Source organism: Heloderma suspectum, chromosome 3 (assembly GCF_057233095.1).
Source record: "Heloderma suspectum isolate Gila_16-S chromosome 3, 16-S_ref, whole genome shotgun sequence".
Lineage (NCBI taxonomy): Eukaryota > Metazoa > Chordata > Lepidosauria > Squamata > Helodermatidae > Heloderma > Heloderma suspectum.
In genome coordinates, this window is record NC_139460.1 from 282,148,192 (window position 1) to 282,165,696 (window position 17,505).

Genomic DNA, 17,505 nt, shown 5'->3' on the forward strand with positions numbered 1-17,505 from the left:
CATTTCTGGCCCTCCTGGATCACAGAGATGGGGGCTAGAAAGGCTCCTCTCTCAGTTGCTTTGCTCTGTGTCCTCTCCAAACGAGCATAGATCACCCAGGGACACTAGTTTGAAAAGGCAGTGAGGTGGTGTTGGTTTTGTTTCATTAAGAGAGAGCTTTCAGATATCAGCTTGTAGAAGTACAGTCTTACAATCTGCAGAATGCTGCAGAAAGGGAAAGGCTGCTCCTTAAACCTTCCTTCCAGGCCAAGGCTTCCTTTTTTCCTTGCTTCCTTGCCTGGAATCTGAGCTTCTCTCCTCATCTCCATTCCTTATGACCAGCGGAGGCTTCACACCTTGGACAGCTCCTTTAGATTCTGACTAGTTCTGTCTGAAACCTGGCACAGATACACCGCCCCACTGACATTGGAACCACCAGCCTCCACTGCTTATGACTCAGGTTTGTCTGTCAAAAGGATTGCTATGCCCCAACATGACGGTCAGACATGCACAAACTCGCCACATGGGTGAGAAGCTTGAGTAGGCCGCTCCACCCAGTGTGAATGAGCCCTGAAAAGTTCCAGACATGTAATTGTGAACAAAAAAGCATGCCCTCTTTTAGACACGTCCTCAAGCATCCAAACCTGGCTAGGATTACACGTGGGGTTACTTGCTCATCCCTATTTCCTTGAGCTGTGAGTTGTTCCAGGGGGCAATGCTACAGCATTTCCTTTCCTTTGGATGCAAAAGCACTGGAGACCCAGGGTCCTCATAATAGTTTTACTTACACATATACAGGCAGAGCCTGCTGGAAGCAACCAGCCCCTGAAAACTGTATCTCCAGAGAGCAACTTGCCCACTTCACCGAAGCTGCATGTCCAGTTCCAGCTAGCTCATTTGAACCAAATCAGCTTCCCACCTCCATGTATAAATTCAGACCCCCAAACCCAGCATATTTTAGCTTATAGCTCTGACTGCCAGGAATTAAGCCTTAGGGGAGGCATTTCATCTTTTTAGAATAGGGAAAAACTGCACAACAGTCAGAATACCACCAAATGATTGGCAGTCGGGGGAAAGGCAGGGGAACGGGGCAGGGGCAGTGGGCAGGGACCTTCCGGGGAACGCTGGCAGGCTGAATTCAGCTCCTAGGCCTGAGGTCCTGCACCCGTTCTAGGCCTCTACAGTTTAAAACTGGCTTTACTCCTTGTTTTGTAACTGGGATCATTACCGGCCTCCAAGAGTGTGTTGCCATCTGGTGCAAAATGGAATAGGGGCTCAAAGGGGCAAATTATGGAGACTTGGGTTGGGGGGAGGAGGGTAAATAAAACAACCAAGAGAAGGGTCATGCTGTGAAGATAAAAAGGATGTGAAGGGATAAAGCACCCCCCCCACCTCGGAGTTCCCATTCCCTCCCCCACAACAGCCAGACTGATGTTTCAAGTTGCCAGAGGCAGGCCCTCCACTTCTGGTCTCAAGAGAACAGGGCAAGCCTCACAGCAAAGTTTGAAGGCCTCCCTGTGAAAGTGTTCCAGATAAAAGTCACACTGTTTTTGTTTGCATGTTTCCTGTAGTTATTTTTTAATACTTCAGAACAGCCTCCCCCCAAATGGCACCCTCCAGCTGTGCGGAGCTGCAATTCCCATCACTGGGGGTGATGGGAATTGCAGTCCAACACATCTGGAACGCAGGTGTGGGGAGGCTTCGAATAACTATGGAGATGCAGGTGCTCCTGAGGAATAATCACATGTGATTATTATTATTATGGGCGGCAGGATTGAGGTGGCCAGGAAGTCCTTCCTCCCTCTCTGGCGCCCATGTAGGTAGGGTTTCTTTTACTGCTGTGCTCAAGCTGTAAGCTCAGAGACCGCTCTCTGCTGGACGCTTCCCTTCTCTCTGCCCCACCATTGCTGGGCTGAGGTGAGGGTCATTTCAGTCTTCCCCAACTCCACCTCATTTCCTCTTCACCTGTCCCCTAACTTTTGGTCTCCTTCAGCTAGCTTGCCAGTTTTGTCAACCATACAGGGCAAAGCCTGTACTGAGCTCACAAGGAATATTGCCAAGTTGGAGACCTGTAAGTACATAGCTCATTAGTTCCACTCCCTCCGCACAGGAGATACTTATAATACTCTGGAATGAGTAATGTTCTGGGCGGGGGTGTGGGGGATAGAAGTTAAAGAACAGAAGATGAAACACTTGAAAATATGTTGTAAATATAAGTGACGGTTTATTCTTGGAAACGGCTCTTCTCTCACCAATAACACCACGGCATGCTGAGCCATATATTTCATTTGGGGAGACAATATATGCCAGCCACACATTTTCTGTATGGCACAGCTAGGGAAGGATAATACAAAAACAAATGCCAGGAATACTGTGTAATTGGGCAGATGAAATCCATGCTCTCAGTTTGCTCAGGTCGCCACTGTAAGCAAGCAGACTTATACCAAGGCCAAGCCATTGTTTCATCTATTTATTCATTTACTTAATTTCCTGCTGTTCCACCAGAAAATGGCTCAAGGTGGCTAACAATAACATCCAGATTAAGAACGAAATCTTAATTAAAGCATAACATAAAAACAAACACACATCTGCATGCCCAGTACACATAGGGCAGCCTACCCCAGCCTGGTGCCCTCCAGATGTTTTGAACTTCAACTCCCATCCGCTCCAGCCAGCATGCCAATGATAAGGAATTCTAGGACCTGCAGTCCAAAACATCTAGAGGGCACAAGATTGGGAAGTCCAATACAGGCTGTACATCTAGCCCAGTACTACCTGCTTTGACAGGCAGGTCTTGAAAATGTCAGGCAGACATTCTGCTACTGAGATCTTTCAAGCAGATATGAAACACTAAGCTGTTTCTAATTATAAACAGCCAACATTGCTACTGACCCAACAGGGTGGGTGTACAAATCCCAATCCCAGCCTCACCTAACCCATTCAAACAGATAAACACAGCCACATGCACCAGCAGTTGCAATGCACTCATATACCTGCATACCTAATGTTCCTGAGTGTAGCTCTACCTTCCCAGAACATATCCATTCCGGTCCTCCTCCGGCACACATGCTGGGAAAGTGACAGGGGCATGCCGCTCGCAAGAGGCTGGGTGTACATTTCACTGTGCTCTAGGCCTGGCTGTCAAGTGACATCAGCTAGGCCAGGACAGGTAGAAATAACCCTATGGCTCAGGCAGCATCCATTCTGCAGCCAGAGCACTGGCACAGGGAAATGTAGATCTGAAGGTTCCTGGCTTATGCAGCTGCATTGTGCTTCTAGTATTCACGTGCAGCAGTTTCATCCAACTGGTATAAGCAGGGAGCAAAGGAGGGCAGGGGGAGGATAGCTGTACCAATAAGAACAGCCTCAAACACAGTTTGATGATCTTAGCACTTCCTATTCTATAACTAGACGCCACGTGAAGCAAGAACCAGCTCTAGGATGCTAACACATAACCTCCGAAAGAATGAACCCCCCCCCAGATTTTAACATGGACAAAGAAAACACTACGAAAGGGGGATTCACCAGATAAACCACTTAACCCACAGTTAAGCCAGCAATCCTAATGGTTAACCCAAAGCATCCAGCTCGCATACTGTGACATGAAGTTTATATATACTTCTCAAACTACCAAATTCCCAAACTCCACACCTTAGAAAACCATGGCATCACTATTACTGCAGGCTCATAGTCACATTACACGATGTGCCCCCTCAAATGGAGGGACTAACTACAAACCACTGGCTCCGGATAGTCCCTTCAATTTAATGCTCGTCTAAATCCAGAGCTCTGGCCACACATAGCTCCACTGCACAGCAAAGTGCATGACGCCTCTCTAGAATGTGAAATTATTGTGCCACCAACTGGCCGCAGCATGCAGATGTTAAAAGATATTTTATAAGGGGAATAGGTTTCTCTCCCAGGTTTCTAATGAAATGTCGTAAGCTTGTGGAGCAGTAAAATGATTGACTTCAGTCTATTGCACAATAATCCTCCGGTACGTGAAATTTCTCACACCCCACTTCCTCCTCCTCTTTTTAAAGTCCTCACATTAGTTATTAAGTCCATAAACACTTTTGCTCTCTTGCAAACTACTTTTAAGCTTTCTTTTTAACACTAATATTAAAAGGTAGTATAGACAGCTGGGGTATCTACACAGGGACAGAGCCACTGTGCAGCATACGGATTGTTCACTCTGTTATTTCAGAAGTAAGGCACTGAGAAATCAACCTAGCAAATAATTTGTATTTAAAGTCATATAAAGAATTCTTCCTCCTCCTCTCCATGGCTTGCTCCTGATATGCCCAAGTGAAATCCTGACTGTCTCTGTCCTGATCCTGTATTTCTTTTGGCAATATGCAATGACGGAGTGTTTCTGTCCTTTTGGTGCAAGCTGATTCTCGAACCAGCTCCCATAAATGAACAGCATGATGCCTGGGATTGAAGAAGTCCATTTTGCAAGTCCTTTGAAAACCTATTTAGTGGAGAGTCACTGCATTCAGAAGATGCCACTCTGTTGCCTGTGTCAACGTTCGTCTCCTCCTCCTCCATCTCTCGGCACAACCAGAGTTCGTGGCTGGAATGTCTCCATTTAGTGCCCAAGTTTACTTGGGAAGGGCCTAGGTCCTGCAGAGAAGAACTTGTTGGGCTACAGGACTGGGATGAAGAGCAAACACTGCTTTGTGACGGACTGCAAAGGCTTCCCAGAGTATGTACCACCCCCCGTGTGAATTTCTTTTTATTCTTCATGGCTCGAAGTGTCCTAGTTTTCTGCTGCACAGCAGTTCTTGTGGTGACCAATGGGGTTGGACTGGAGTGGGAGAGAGGGAAACTGTTTTCAGGTGCATTGTTGTGCCAACTGGAAGATGAACCTTGGTTTCCACTGGGCTTTGAGCTGCCTTGAACCTAAGAAAGAAAAGGGAAGTTAATTATATCCTGGCATTAGTAATGCGATCAGGTTTCCACCTGATCATGTGAAGCCATCACCTGCAAATCAATAATTAAAGGTTTCTACTAAAAAGCACAGAAAAACTGCTAGGCTTGAAAAACAGCCTCTCATCTCGCTGACCTCTCTGCATGATCATTTCTAGGCTTCGATTGATAGGTATTCTAGTCATTTTAGTCTAGTCTAGTCTTTGCCAACTTCTCAAGGGCACCTGAGTTGCCTTTAACAAAACTGAAATATATTTCATACTTTAAGATGTCTTTGTTGACCCACAGAATGGGACAAACTCTGGGCATGATGAGGCAAGCCATGACAAACAGTTGTGGGCCGGCGCATTACGATACTGGATACGGTTGTAGGTTATGGTGTTATGAATGTAGATTATATTATGTACTGCCATCTTTTAACAATCACTGAAAAGATATACCATCCATACACCAAGTCCAAGCAAAGGAGGGCATATAAAAGACAGATGCTTTGGCTGCTACCCAAAACTGTAAAACCCCCTTCACCCACTGGAGATGAACAGGCCTATTTCGTGATTCCTCATTTTTTGTTTACAAGGCTGCTTGTTCACATACATCTATGATGGTCATTTTGGCCTAAATTTTTAAAATGCTTTGTATGCATTCTTGTTTGGGGACTATTTTTACCTGGGCCACCCACGAGGCTGCTCAAAGTCCACGCATTTTCCAGAAGCATTTTAACATTTTGTTTGCATTTTTAATTGCTAAAGACTATGGAAGTATGAGGGATTTTAATTCTTATCTGACTTCAACAAATATTTTGCCAGCTTTGTACGAGTCAAATTAATCTTTTACGGTTGTAAATCAGGATGCAGGCAAGGTAAAAACCTCACACAAATACGTTTTCTATTTTAACCAAGTACAGGCACCTAAACGTTCCCAACTCTTAAATAAATACAAAGAAGTGGTTCAAAGAAGTTTGGAGAACATAGATGAGTATTTGTGAAACTAGCAACACCAACCAGTCTAATACAGGGCCAAAACAGACATTACTTTAAGTGTGTGTCTAGCAGCTATGCTGGTTTTCATTTTTACTCTAGAGTAGGCACAGTGGGCCCAATCCAGATCTTTAACGCCTCCCTACCCCCCCAGAATGGGGTCCCAATCCCTGTACCAACACTAGAGTAAAAATGAAAAAAAGACAGAACTGCTAGAAACACATTTCAAGTAAAGTCAGTTTTGGCCCACAGTGTGTGTATTGCAAAGATAATCTTTTTTTTTTTCTTTTCATCTACTGCACAGTACTGCTTTCCATTTCTTCTGCAATAAACAGAAGCTGCACAGGAATAGTGCCTTGCTGATGGTGCCCACCATTTATAAAGAAAATGATACCTGAAGCAAGATCTTGTTTCCCTCGTAGTCCTCCGTTTGCCACCTAGTGCTGCTTATAGGAACACAGGGATTAGGCAGAAGTGGAACCAGCTGCCCGATTTCATGCACCTTGAACTGCAACACCGAAGACTCCTTTGAATCGACACACACTCCCAGAGGCAGCTGCTTCAAGCAGAGCTGAACCGCAATGCTTTGGGTCGCGTACAGTACGAAGGCACAGAAGCTGCTTTTCTGCACAGCCGCTTCTCTCTGCAGGATCATCTCATAGAGCCGGACTGCATCGTCATAGTTGTCGAAGCTACAGTAGAGCGTGACGCGCAAAATTTCTGTACCGTAATGAACCTGTCTCAGTCCCCACACAGGCATATGCTCATCCAGCCCATAGAAGGCCTGATGGTCAAGGGCTTGGGGAGAGAGTTGCCCTTTCTTGGCACTTTCAATGTGGACACGCTGCCATGGTGGGTGCTGGAAAAAACCATGGACTTGGAAAATCCGTTCTTCCCCAAAGTCCTCGTGCAAAAAAAGCAGAACAGACGTCCCAGGGAACCTGGAGCTCTTTTGGTGGTAGGTCTCATAATATTTCATTGGAGAGGTGCGTTCCGATACAAGGAAGAGACGCAGGTCCAGGCAGATCCATTCCTGAAGCTGGTCGAGGGTTTGTTGCAAGAGTAATGCATGGCCAGATTTGGCAAGGAGGTGCACAGTCATCACCAAGGAGTCTGCCCTCCCATCCATTATACGGTGACCTTGAAACACAAGATGTAATACAGTTGCTGTTTCAGTGCCTGGATCACTCACATAAACACTAATATTTTTTTTTAAAAGTACACTTCCCAGCTAATTCCCAATTAAGCAATACTATATACTTTACAAACTGCAATACGACACTAACACAGAGATTCATCTTGTTTTTATTACCTGCACATTGGATTCAAAGATGTACATGAGTGGGGGGAGACAGGAGATCTCCCATCTCCTAAGTTCCCAGCATGAGCTTTACTTACTATACTCAACACTATCTCACTTTCTTAAGCCCCCCGCATCTACTCCACATTTTCTTTCACTGCGAGATATTACAAAACCTGGAAACAGTCATGATAAATTGTCCTGAATTTTAATTATGTAAAAATCTCTCTTTCCCAGGCATTTAATCATGTAAAAATATTTTTTTCCAATACTATATAAAATTGTCAACTGATGTCTAGTCAATCCCTGGGAACCACTTTACTTGCTGGACCCTGCTGCCTTCTCTGTGCAAATGCAAGGTGATGCTCATGTGTTTTAAAGGCTACACATTGTTTCTTTTTTTCTCTTTTTTTAATCTTTGTGCCAAACGTGCATGTGTTGTTTTTTTTGTTTTGCTTAACAAAGGTTGCAATCCTCCCAGAGACAACACCCTTCTGGGCTGTGCTGATAAACCATTCTTTTAAAAGGCAGAAAGGAAACAGGACAACTGAAGAGAAGTCAATGTGAACACCACAGATAACAGATGTTTATCTCAAAGAAGCAATTTCAGGAAAGACAAAGCTTCAGGGAAACAGCTTCCGAATACCAGCTTTACTCACCGAGATTCTATACAGTGCCGCCTGGCTCTGCTCCAATGATTCCAGAGGCCTCATTTCCTCAAAGTAACCTCAGAGGCAGGGTGTGTGTGTGTTCTAGAAATGTTTGTTCTTTGTTTGCTGCCTAGTTACCCAAGGTAGTCACGACTGGGGAAGGCAATGGCAAACCACCCCGCTATAGTCTGCCATGAAAACACCAGCGAAAGCGGCGTCCCTCTAGGAGTCAGCAATGACTCGGTGCTTGCACAGGAGGAACCTTTCCTTTCCTTTCCCCATTTCATGGATTTGGGATTGATCCTGGAAGTGCCAAGCACTTTAGTCCAATCTAGGACTTCAACACGCGATCATTTAGGGCCATATGGGGGCTGCTTCTGCACAGCCGCCAAGTTAACATTTAAATGACCTCGTCATGTGGGCAGGGCTAATTGAGTGAGTCCTGACCACAGAATGGGCAGCTGCAGGGAGGTTCTGGTTCTACGGGAAACATCCATGTGATTGCCTAACCATATGGGCACCCTAGCCATATGGGAACCACTCACGGAAAAGCAGTTCCCACACAGTTTCATTCTAGCAGCAGAGCAGGGGTGTCGAACCCCTTTCAGCCTGAGGGCCAAATTCCATTTCAGAGAAGTTCCCAGGGGCTGCATTCCAGTGGTGGGCTAGGCAAAAAGGGCAGGGCCAAAACACCGACAAGACCAGCCTATTTGGGCTTAAACCTTACTGACAGTGACAAAGCCTTAAGAGAGGCGTTCCAACCTTTTAGGAGGTGGAGTGGAAATCTGCACGAAAGCCAGGGGAGCCACCAAACAATAAGTGACTGGGAGGGAGTGGGGCCAAGGGAAGGTGGCATGGCCATCTGGGGAACCCCAGAGGGCCAGAAGGGGCCCCAACCAGGCTGGATTTGACCCCCTAAAGGTCCGCACTTCTGCTGTAGAGTAATACTGTAGCCCTCCCCAACCTGAAGGGGCCATAGCTCAGTGTGATAGAGCACATGCTTTGCATGTAGAAGGTCTCAGATTCAATTCGTGGCTTCCCCAGGTAGGGCTAGGAAAGAATCCTGCCTGAAACCCTGGAGAGCTGCTGCCAATCGGTGTTGACAATACTGGAATAAATGGACCAAGGGTCAGTATAAGGCAGCTTCCTATGTTCCTAACCTGATGCCCTTCAGATGTGTTTGGACTACAACTCTCATCATCCCCAGCCAGCATGGCCAATAGCCATGCTGGCTGGGGAAGATGGGAGTTGCAGTCCAACACATCCAGAGGGCACCAGCTTGGGGAAGTCTGGACTTTAAAGGGTCTCTGCAGGTAGCAATGATCAAAATCAGCCTCCATAACAGTACCCATGGTTTAGAGCTGGGTAGCACACTCAGTTCCAGGCTCCTTTGCCATTCCTTTATTTGTCCCATTTTGTGGTTCTTCCAAGGCATCATTCCAAGTCAGTTTCAGCAGAGCACAGAACAGTCATATGTTTGCTGTGTATTCTGCTCTTGGTTGGTTGAATGCTTGCACTGCATTGCAGGATTTATCACTGAGAATGAAGATCAATAGGACAGTTTGGACAGCAGACCTGGCTTGTTTTGAACTGGCCAGATCTCCTTTAAAAAGAAAATCAGTCTAGGTATTACAGCTATTATAAACTAGCATAGATTTAAATCCATTAACACGTGCCAATGACCCAGGGCCCTATTGTTCTCCAAAGCTCAACTATCAAGACAGAACAAGAAGGTTCTCCCCCTTTACCACAATGTTTTTGAAGGGCTATGTTCCTGTTCCAAGGTATGCTTGATGGACAGGAAATCCGACCTCAACCTGGGAACTCTGGGGTCGAGTCCTATTCCTGCTGTGGTCTCAGTGTGGCTGCTCTCTCCAATGATTCTATTCCTTGTCTGTAAAATGGGGTTAGCAGCAACAGGTTTGTTATTGCAAAAAAAAAACCCATTTATAATATTGCATTTCTAATGTGCAAACTGTATTTTGTTAAAGGAGGCAAAAAAGCAACATGATCAGAACTTGCAATTTTGGAGTTTCCTAGATGCAAGGAAAGCATATTCTAGCAAATCGCAATCTCAAGCCACTGCAAAGAGCAAACAAAAAAGATTGCGCCTCTCACAATTTTGATTGGACATATGCTTAAAAGCCATCACTCTGGGGAGCTCCTAAAACAAGGGGGGGATCAGATAAAACAGCAATTATCCTATTATTAGTAATTGCCATCTGCTTCCCACTTTCCTGTGCAACCATCCTGCGTGGGAGTATTCTATCTTACTGAAAACCCTAATTTTCCTAAGTGTGAACATAGCGCACACAATTTGTGCTGTTTTCCCAGCTGTTAGTCAGATGGGTTTCTCCAACAATATTAGTGCATACAGCTTTATTCTCCTGTTCTCCCGCTGCCACATGATCCCCGCCTCCCGCCCTCCCGCCACACACACACAATCGTTTTTGCTTTGCTGTTTGTGTGAAGATTTTGTGAAAACCACACTGACTTGGAAAGAAGGGGAATGCACATTTTAAAAGATGGTTTTCTGAGGTAGGAATGGCTATTGCCCAATGAGTAAAGCATATGACTTTGCATACATCAGATTCGATTCCAAACATCTCCAATTAAAAAGATGGCTGGTAGCAGGACTTGGAAGTACCCGTGCCTCTCCAGTTTAAGAAAACTGGGCTAATGAGCTGCTGGTCTTTGGTCACCATGGAGCTCACTTTATTTTAACTTGCTGCATATTTTTAATTGCCATATTGCTCTTGAAGTTTAAAAAATCCCCCAGTCCAAAGTAATATTTCTGGGCAAAGCCCAGTCCAATAATATTCCAGCCAGCACAGTCACTGACCACTTCTCAACAGAAGTGGTTGGAGAGGAAGATAGATATTACTTTTACTGTATGTTTGTTTTTCTCACAGCTTTTTGCTTAGACCATTGTTTTGCTTAGAGATAATGCAGGGCAATATATTAAGGCAATAGGTATGACAATACTTTTAGGAGATGCATGTCAAACAGAAGCCACATATAAATACACATAGAACTGTTGTTTTTAAAAATCATATTAAATTATTAACTGAAGGGAGTTCATTTTAGCAATGCCATCTGAGTTCAATTTACAGGGTTTTGTTTTCCCCCAAATTTGGTTTGTGTTTATATTTTATGTAGTTAAAGCAGTAATGTTATTAGATGTTACCTTTATGTTATCTTTTTCTATGTCAGTTGATGCTGGGTTACAGTATTCGTTGGTTTCTTCGTATTTGAAAATAAAAATAAAAGTTAACTTAAAAAAAAGTTTTGAACTATTCTCCACTTTAGAATACAAAGATAAAGCTTACATTTGTATCAGCGGCAGGCACCCCCAAGCCTTAATCTAGCCTTTTAACTATAACTAGCCCATGTTTTGTCCTCACGAAAACGGCCTTTGACAGCTTTTCTAATTGGTAATTTATATTGCAGCTGGCATTGTGTTAAGTCTTCTGCCTCTCCAAGCTCTGCTTGAGTAGTTTACCAAGCCCTAAAAGTTGGCCCCATTTCAAATACTAACCCCAGCAACAAAACAAAACATGTAAATTTCCTTGGGACATTGCACATAATAGCTGGGAGTAGGATTCCTGAAGATGGAAGTATGACCATGTCTTTTTGTGTGTACAGGCCTTGGGACAATATTGTCCCGTGGCCAGTTGGAATTTCTGGGTTATTTCTCTAAAGCCAAGAAAGATATTACTATATGGTAGGAAGCATCACAAATATATTTGAAATGAACACATTTCACACCTGAGGGAAGAGAGCAGTGTATTTGCAGTTAATAGATGTTATGTTGAAATACAACTACTAGCCATTTCAGAATATTGCATAATCATCAGGACTCCTCAGAAGATGACCGCTCACTTACTCCAAAGTGTGTGTGTGTGTGTGTGTGTGTGTGTGTATATATATATATATATATATATATGTGTGTATAGATAAATAGATAGATGAAATACATATAGATATGAGAATGCTACTATGGAGGAAGTCAACAAACATTTTCAATAGCCAGGCTATCACCTAATAGTTGAAATCATGGGCAAGAACAAGGCCTTGTGAATTTACCAATGTCAAGAAACGAAGAGTTTGCATAGTTTGGTGCTCTGAACATCAACCACATGCTCTCGATAAAGGTATATAATACATCTTATTTATAATAACCTGCATTTAGTTTGCCCAGCTAAAAGCAACACCTCATATTGCTGGAATCAAATATGTTGTTACTGGTTGTTTTGAAAACTTGTGTTGTAAAAGTGGAATTGGCTGTATCTTTTAGAAAACAAAGAAATACGGCAAAGCATTAATGAACGGACCTCTAGTGTTTTACAAAAGACAACTGAATGAGCACCTGTTTGGTATTTGGCAACGTTTAGCTGATTCCTCAAGCACAGTCTTTGCTATCTTCTTGAGCAACTGCTGCAATGTAAAGAATCACAGACATACATCTGCCAAGGATGTAATGCTAACTCTTGCTTATGAGTCACGTAAAGCTCGCCGCATTTCCAATAAGAATTGCACTCAAGGAGGATGCACGCACATCACCAATTCCCATCAAACAGAGAAATCATTGGTATTCAGGCAACTGCTACAATTACAGCTGTATCAATACACAGCTACTGACTGTCCAGTCTACAAGAAGAATGTAAGGAACCCAACCAATTAATTTCAGGACTAGTTTTCCCAAATGCTAAGGACTCCTTATCTCTAGTATCTCACTTAAATAAAAGCAGATATATTATAAGGAAATGGTGACTTACTTGGCGCATACACTACTCATCCACAGCAATGTAACCTGAAAAACAAACATTATTAGTTGCACATGGTATTTTGAACAATCTATTTCAGCCAAGCCATTTTCTTTAGTTTAGGGTTTAAGGGTGCTTTTAAATGGCCCTCTTCCTTTGCTAAGTTTGTCAACTGATGTTAGAACTGCTTTAGGGAAGCCATAATGCAGGGATGAGCATCCTGCAACCCTCAGGTTAATTTCAAGAGCCCTCTGCAAGCCATCAGTCTAGCCTTCTGGCAAGTGTGATCTGTCCTTCCCCAGGAAGCCTGTTAGGTGGGGAGGAAGATGGAGGCAGAAAGAGAGAGAGAGAAAAAAGGGGGTGGCCCACACAATTTTGTCTCTGATCCCACCTACTGCTGGCTTTGGCCCCACTTACACTTGGCCCCTGATAGATTAACCCAAGGGAACGTGGCCCCTGATAGAAAAAAGGTTCCCTACCCCAGCCATTACACATTTCAGTCTGAAGCTTCTATGGTCCCGAGGGCAGAATCTGAACACTATAATGGAGCAGCTTCTAGCCACATGAGGGTAGAGGGTTGAGAACCTGTGGCTCTTCCGATGCTGGACTACCATTCCCATCATCCCTGACCACCAGCCATGCTGGCTGGGGCTGATAGGAGTTGGAGTCCAGCAACACCCAGAAGGCCACAAGTTCCCAAGCCTTACAGTGAAGCTAAATCCCAGGCCCACTAGGCAAGCTGAAGAACTCCTGACGGCTTTAAATAAAGGTATTTTTAAAGATCTCTATCTATGGCTAATCAAATTCAGCCAATATTTCCAAGACCCTATTGCCTCCACATATCCCATCCCTCTAAAAAATCCTTGGGCAGGGCCCTCATCTTAGAAAAGCATCTCTCTACTGCAGAATGTGCAGGAGATGCATTCTTAGAAGCTGTCCGTCCCCTAATGACGAATCCCTGGCCTTCCGTCTGCCAAAGTTCCAAGCTTCAAGATCAACAAAAGATCACAAAGCCATGCATCCTCCTTTACAGCTGTTTCAGTCATCCTGTTTTTAAAATGCCTTGCCAACACAGTAGAGTACAGCACAGACCATACTGCTCATCCCTCTAGTTTTGTAATAGCAGGGTGGGTTCTCTCCCCACCCCTTCTCATATTCTTGAGTAGCTGCAGCACCAAAGCTGGTTATTTATATCAGAGATGGACAGAATGTGTTTTACTTCTATTTTAAAACATTTATATCCTGCCCATTCTCCAAAGAGTTCTAGGCAGGTCACGACAAATCAATTTTTAGCAGTGCACCACTGCCAATTTTGGATTCCGACTAGTTTGCTGGGATTTTTGCAAGGTATGCTGGACTACGTCAGATTTAGCAAGATTTACACTATTAAGCAAGTGCAAATTACTTAGATTAGTTATGCCTCAGATGTTAAGAGATCCTAAGTAAGCGCTTTTGCTTTATAAGCTTATAAATATGTTGGTGGACCACAGGGATTCTAGGAAACAAAATAAGTAGTCAACACAAGACTGTGGTTTGTCCACTCCTGATTTATACAAAGTGAGATTAAGGGCTGGCAGAAGCTTTCTTAGCTGGTTTGCCTTGCTTAAAAGAGAACCGTGTTTGATTATGATGATATTTAACATCTGTATAATGCTTTCCATGAATTATATAGTCGTAATCCTTATAACAACACTGTGCAATAAATATTATCCCCCATTCTACAGAAGAAGAGACTGAGGCTGAGAGAGAGTGGCTTGCCTAAGGCCACCCAGTGAGTTCATGGCAGAGGTGACATTCAAATTGGGAACTTCCTGATTCTTAGCTCAGTCTCTTGGCCGCTACACCAGCTCTAACCATCATAAGCAACATTTCTACTTCACTCTCTTCCTTCAGACCCCGACGCAAAATGTATCTCTTCTATGAAGCTGTTGTCTTAGCCCCTGGGTCCACATCTCCAACTGAAGCAAAGCCTGACAGTGCAATCCTATACATGTCTACTCAGAAGAATGCACCATTCAGTAAGGCAAATGTGCATATGACTGCAACTGAAGTCAGGGTAACTTCCATTTGTTTGCATTCATCCCTGTTATCCTGACCTCTCCAACTCTGTGACCTAAGTTTAGAGATTGAAGACAGCTTGGGGCAGGAACTGTTGTTGTTGCAGCTTACCTTACCTGCTAAAGTGCCATTCTATTCCCCCTCCCCAAACAGTGCCATCACAGAGCCAAACAGTGCCATCACAGTACCAAAACAATCTATTAAGATCCCTTTCAGTTCCCTTCTCTCTTCACCCCACCCGCAACCTCGTTTTCTTGGATGCTACAAAACTGTTCACATAGCCTTTCCCAGTGAGCTATAGGCAGGGAAGCAGCAGGCCAAAGTTAAAAACAAATCAAAAGGTCACATTTCTCAAATAACCCAGGCGACGAGAGGAATAAGTACAAGCTACCACAGTAACCTCTTCATAAATGTTTTTGCAAAGTGGCTAGAGATTGCAAAGGGTCCTTCCCAAGAGCCTTTATATGCTCTTCATGGAACATTAAGCCAAACCCACTTTGCACCAAAATGTAAACCAAAACCTAAACAGGCTGTGAAAGGCCTAGTTTGCTCTTTGCAACAGGTATATAAAGACATCCAGATTTTGGGAGAGAAGGAGGTGTGTATAAATGGGCAACAAATAAACAGATATAAACTGTTTCCCCAGAGGTGTCAGGGTGTGTGCGTGCGTGTGCATACACACATGTGTGTTTAGTGGGCAGTGGGAGAACAAAAAAGACATGACCCTTACTGCAGGTCCTGCACACATTCAAAAAAGTTTGGGGATAGAACCAATAATAAGTCTGCTATGCTGTGTTGCTAGTAGTTTAACAGCACAATCCTATGCATACCTACCCACTGGAACTTACTGCAAGGTAAGTGTGTATAGGACTGCAGGAAGCACTGGAAGTATGTCTCTTTGAACTCAAGGGGACTTACTTCTGAATAAACATGCACAGGATTGCACCACACATCTCTTTTCTCCTTAGTGTTAAAAGGCTGCAGCTGGAAAGGGTTCATGATTCCAGCTCAAACTTGATCTGCAAAACAAAAGAGTCTTCAAGACAAATTCATGGAGGATCGAGCTATCAATGGCTCCTAGTCAAGATGGCCATATATTATGTCCTGTATCAGACAAAGTATTCCTCTGAATACCAGTTGCTGGGGAACAACAACAGCAGGAGAGGGCTACTGTTCTTCTGACCTGCTTGCAGGATTCCCACAGGCATCCGGCTGTCCACTGTGGGAACAGAACACTGGACTAGATAGGCCTTTGGTCTGATCCAGCAGGGCTATTGTTACATTCTTACCCGTTTTCATCCCCTCCGATTACTTGCAGCCTCTTTCACCGGTCTACATATTTGAACCTGCATTACTGCAGCTTCCAACGTTTGAGATTTAAACAGACCAATACATTTCATATGGCAATTTGCAAGGAAGAGCCCCGTGGCACCTTAAACGCTAACGTATTCGGGCATCTTATGCCATTACTGCACGCCGAATGTATTGTCATATGCCACCATAAACGTGTTGGCCTTCAAGGTGCCAAAAGACTCTTTGCTGGTTTTGTTGCAACAGGCTAACAGAGTTCCCCCTCTGGAAATTGTTTCATTCCACAGAGTGACTCGGAAGGGGGAAAGAGCGAGAGAGCGACTTCAATTTTAGTTTGTGCAGCCTGGGCAAAAAGTTTGAAGAACAGCTGTTGGGGCCACAAAGAAGCAGCCCCTGGCCAGAGAGAAAACAGCCCGGCGCCTCTCGTTCCTTTCCCCTGTATTCTGTTACAAGCCCCCCACCGACGCAGCTTCGTTGGAAAAACTCGGAAGGAAAAGATACAGCAGAAAAGCGTGGGATTCCGAGAGCCTGAAAAGCAGCTGAGCTGCTGCCGCCCCTTAGATACCAGACAACAAACGCATTAGCAACCGGCTTCCCACCTTCCCCAGCAAGCCCGCGCCTACCTGGCTTAGCCAGCCTTCGGCGCCACGACGCCTCTGCCGAGAAGGCGCGCCGGAGGAGCGTCCCTCCGCCGCGAGCCCGGCGGCGGCCGCGAGCCCGGCCCATGCGGCCACCACTGAGGCGCCCTTCCGCGGCCTGCCCGAGCCGGCGCTCCAAGGGCCGCGCGTCACGCGGAGGCGGGCTGTCTTCGCCGCCGCCCATTCCGCGCCGGGCTTCCCCGGCTGCCTTCGGGAGCCTCCAAGGGACAGCGCGCGAGAGCCCCGCCCCGGCCGCACGCCCGCCCGCCCGCGCGGGGGGAAAGGCTGGTCGCTCAGCGGAGGAGCACGCGCGTTGCGCGCGGAAGGCCCCGCTTCAGTGCAGCGGGGTGGCCGCTCTGGGCATCACCCCGAAAAAGAGGAAACGCGTCCCCAGAACGGAGGACCAAAGAGGGCACCGCGTTGCAGCTGCAGCTGTGGCGGCCGAGGTGCCCATGTTCAAGTAGCAGCTTTAATTTAAATAGAAGTACGACACACCTCGCCACGGCGCGGAAGACAGCGAGTAGGTGGGCCGCGCGCCGGCTCCGTCTGCTGTCCAGGCGTGACCTGTGGATGGGCAGCTTCCAGGCCCCTTCCACTCTCCCTCTTGGGATTCTTTGACATTGAACCAGGCTTGGACTGGACACCTCTTCCAGTAGAGCAGGGGTCCTCACCCTTTTTGGCCCCAGGGGTGTATTTGGGAATTTGAGGCCATGCTGTGGGCATCACCACAACAGGCCTAATCGGTGGATTGCCACTGTGGCGTCTACCTGTCCTGGCTGTGGATCTTAGGCTGTGACTTATTCAGTAAAAAAATGTTTCCTGTCTATTGGACACTGCAACATCTCTTTGATAAGGGATTGTCTACTTTGGCTAATTGCTGGCAGTGCGATGCAG

General features: G+C 45.4%; 1 protein-coding gene across 4 annotated transcripts; it reads right to left on the reverse strand.

Annotated features, from left to right (window-relative positions):
- Nucleotides 1–1,646: 1,646 nt before the first annotated feature.
- FAM124B (family with sequence similarity 124 member B) lies at nucleotides 1,647–16,666 on the reverse strand. 4 transcript variants are annotated; one of them, XM_084847127.1, is made up of 5 exons: nucleotides 16,597–16,666; nucleotides 15,581–15,681; nucleotides 12,622–12,651; nucleotides 6,283–7,029; nucleotides 1,647–4,884 (listed from the first exon to the last, which is right to left on the reverse strand). In XM_084847127.1, the coding sequence occupies exons 2-5, from the start codon at nucleotides 15,659–15,661 to the stop codon at nucleotides 4,234–4,236; spliced, it is 1,509 nt and encodes a 502-aa protein (XP_084703253.1). In that variant the 5' UTR covers nucleotides 15,662–15,681; nucleotides 16,597–16,666; the 3' UTR covers nucleotides 1,647–4,233. The 4 variants fall into 4 exon arrangements, with proteins under 4 accessions (XP_084703253.1, XP_084703252.1, XP_084703251.1 ...); XM_084847126.1 differs by lacking the exon at nucleotides 15,581–15,681 and having other exon boundaries at nucleotides 6,283–7,028; nucleotides 12,617–12,651; nucleotides 16,597–16,650; XM_084847125.1 differs by lacking the exons at nucleotides 12,622–12,651; nucleotides 15,581–15,681; nucleotides 16,597–16,666 and adding an exon at nucleotides 11,026–12,585 and having other exon boundaries at nucleotides 6,283–7,028.
- Between the last annotated feature and the right edge of the window lie 839 nt (nucleotides 16,667–17,505).

Coding starts and splice junctions, on each gene's coding strand:
- FAM124B (XM_084847127.1), bottom strand. CDS start 15,661: ATGAACCCTTTCCAGCTGCAGCCTTTTAACACTAAGGAGAAAAGAGAT. Junction 12,652..15,580: donor CTGTGCATGTTTATTCAGAA/GTAAGTCCCCTT, acceptor TTTGTTTTTCAG/GTTACATTGCTGTGGATGAG. Junction 7,030..12,621: donor TGTGGATGAGTAGTGTATGC/GCCAAGTAAGTC, acceptor CTTGTGTTTCAA/GGTCACCGTATAATGGATGG.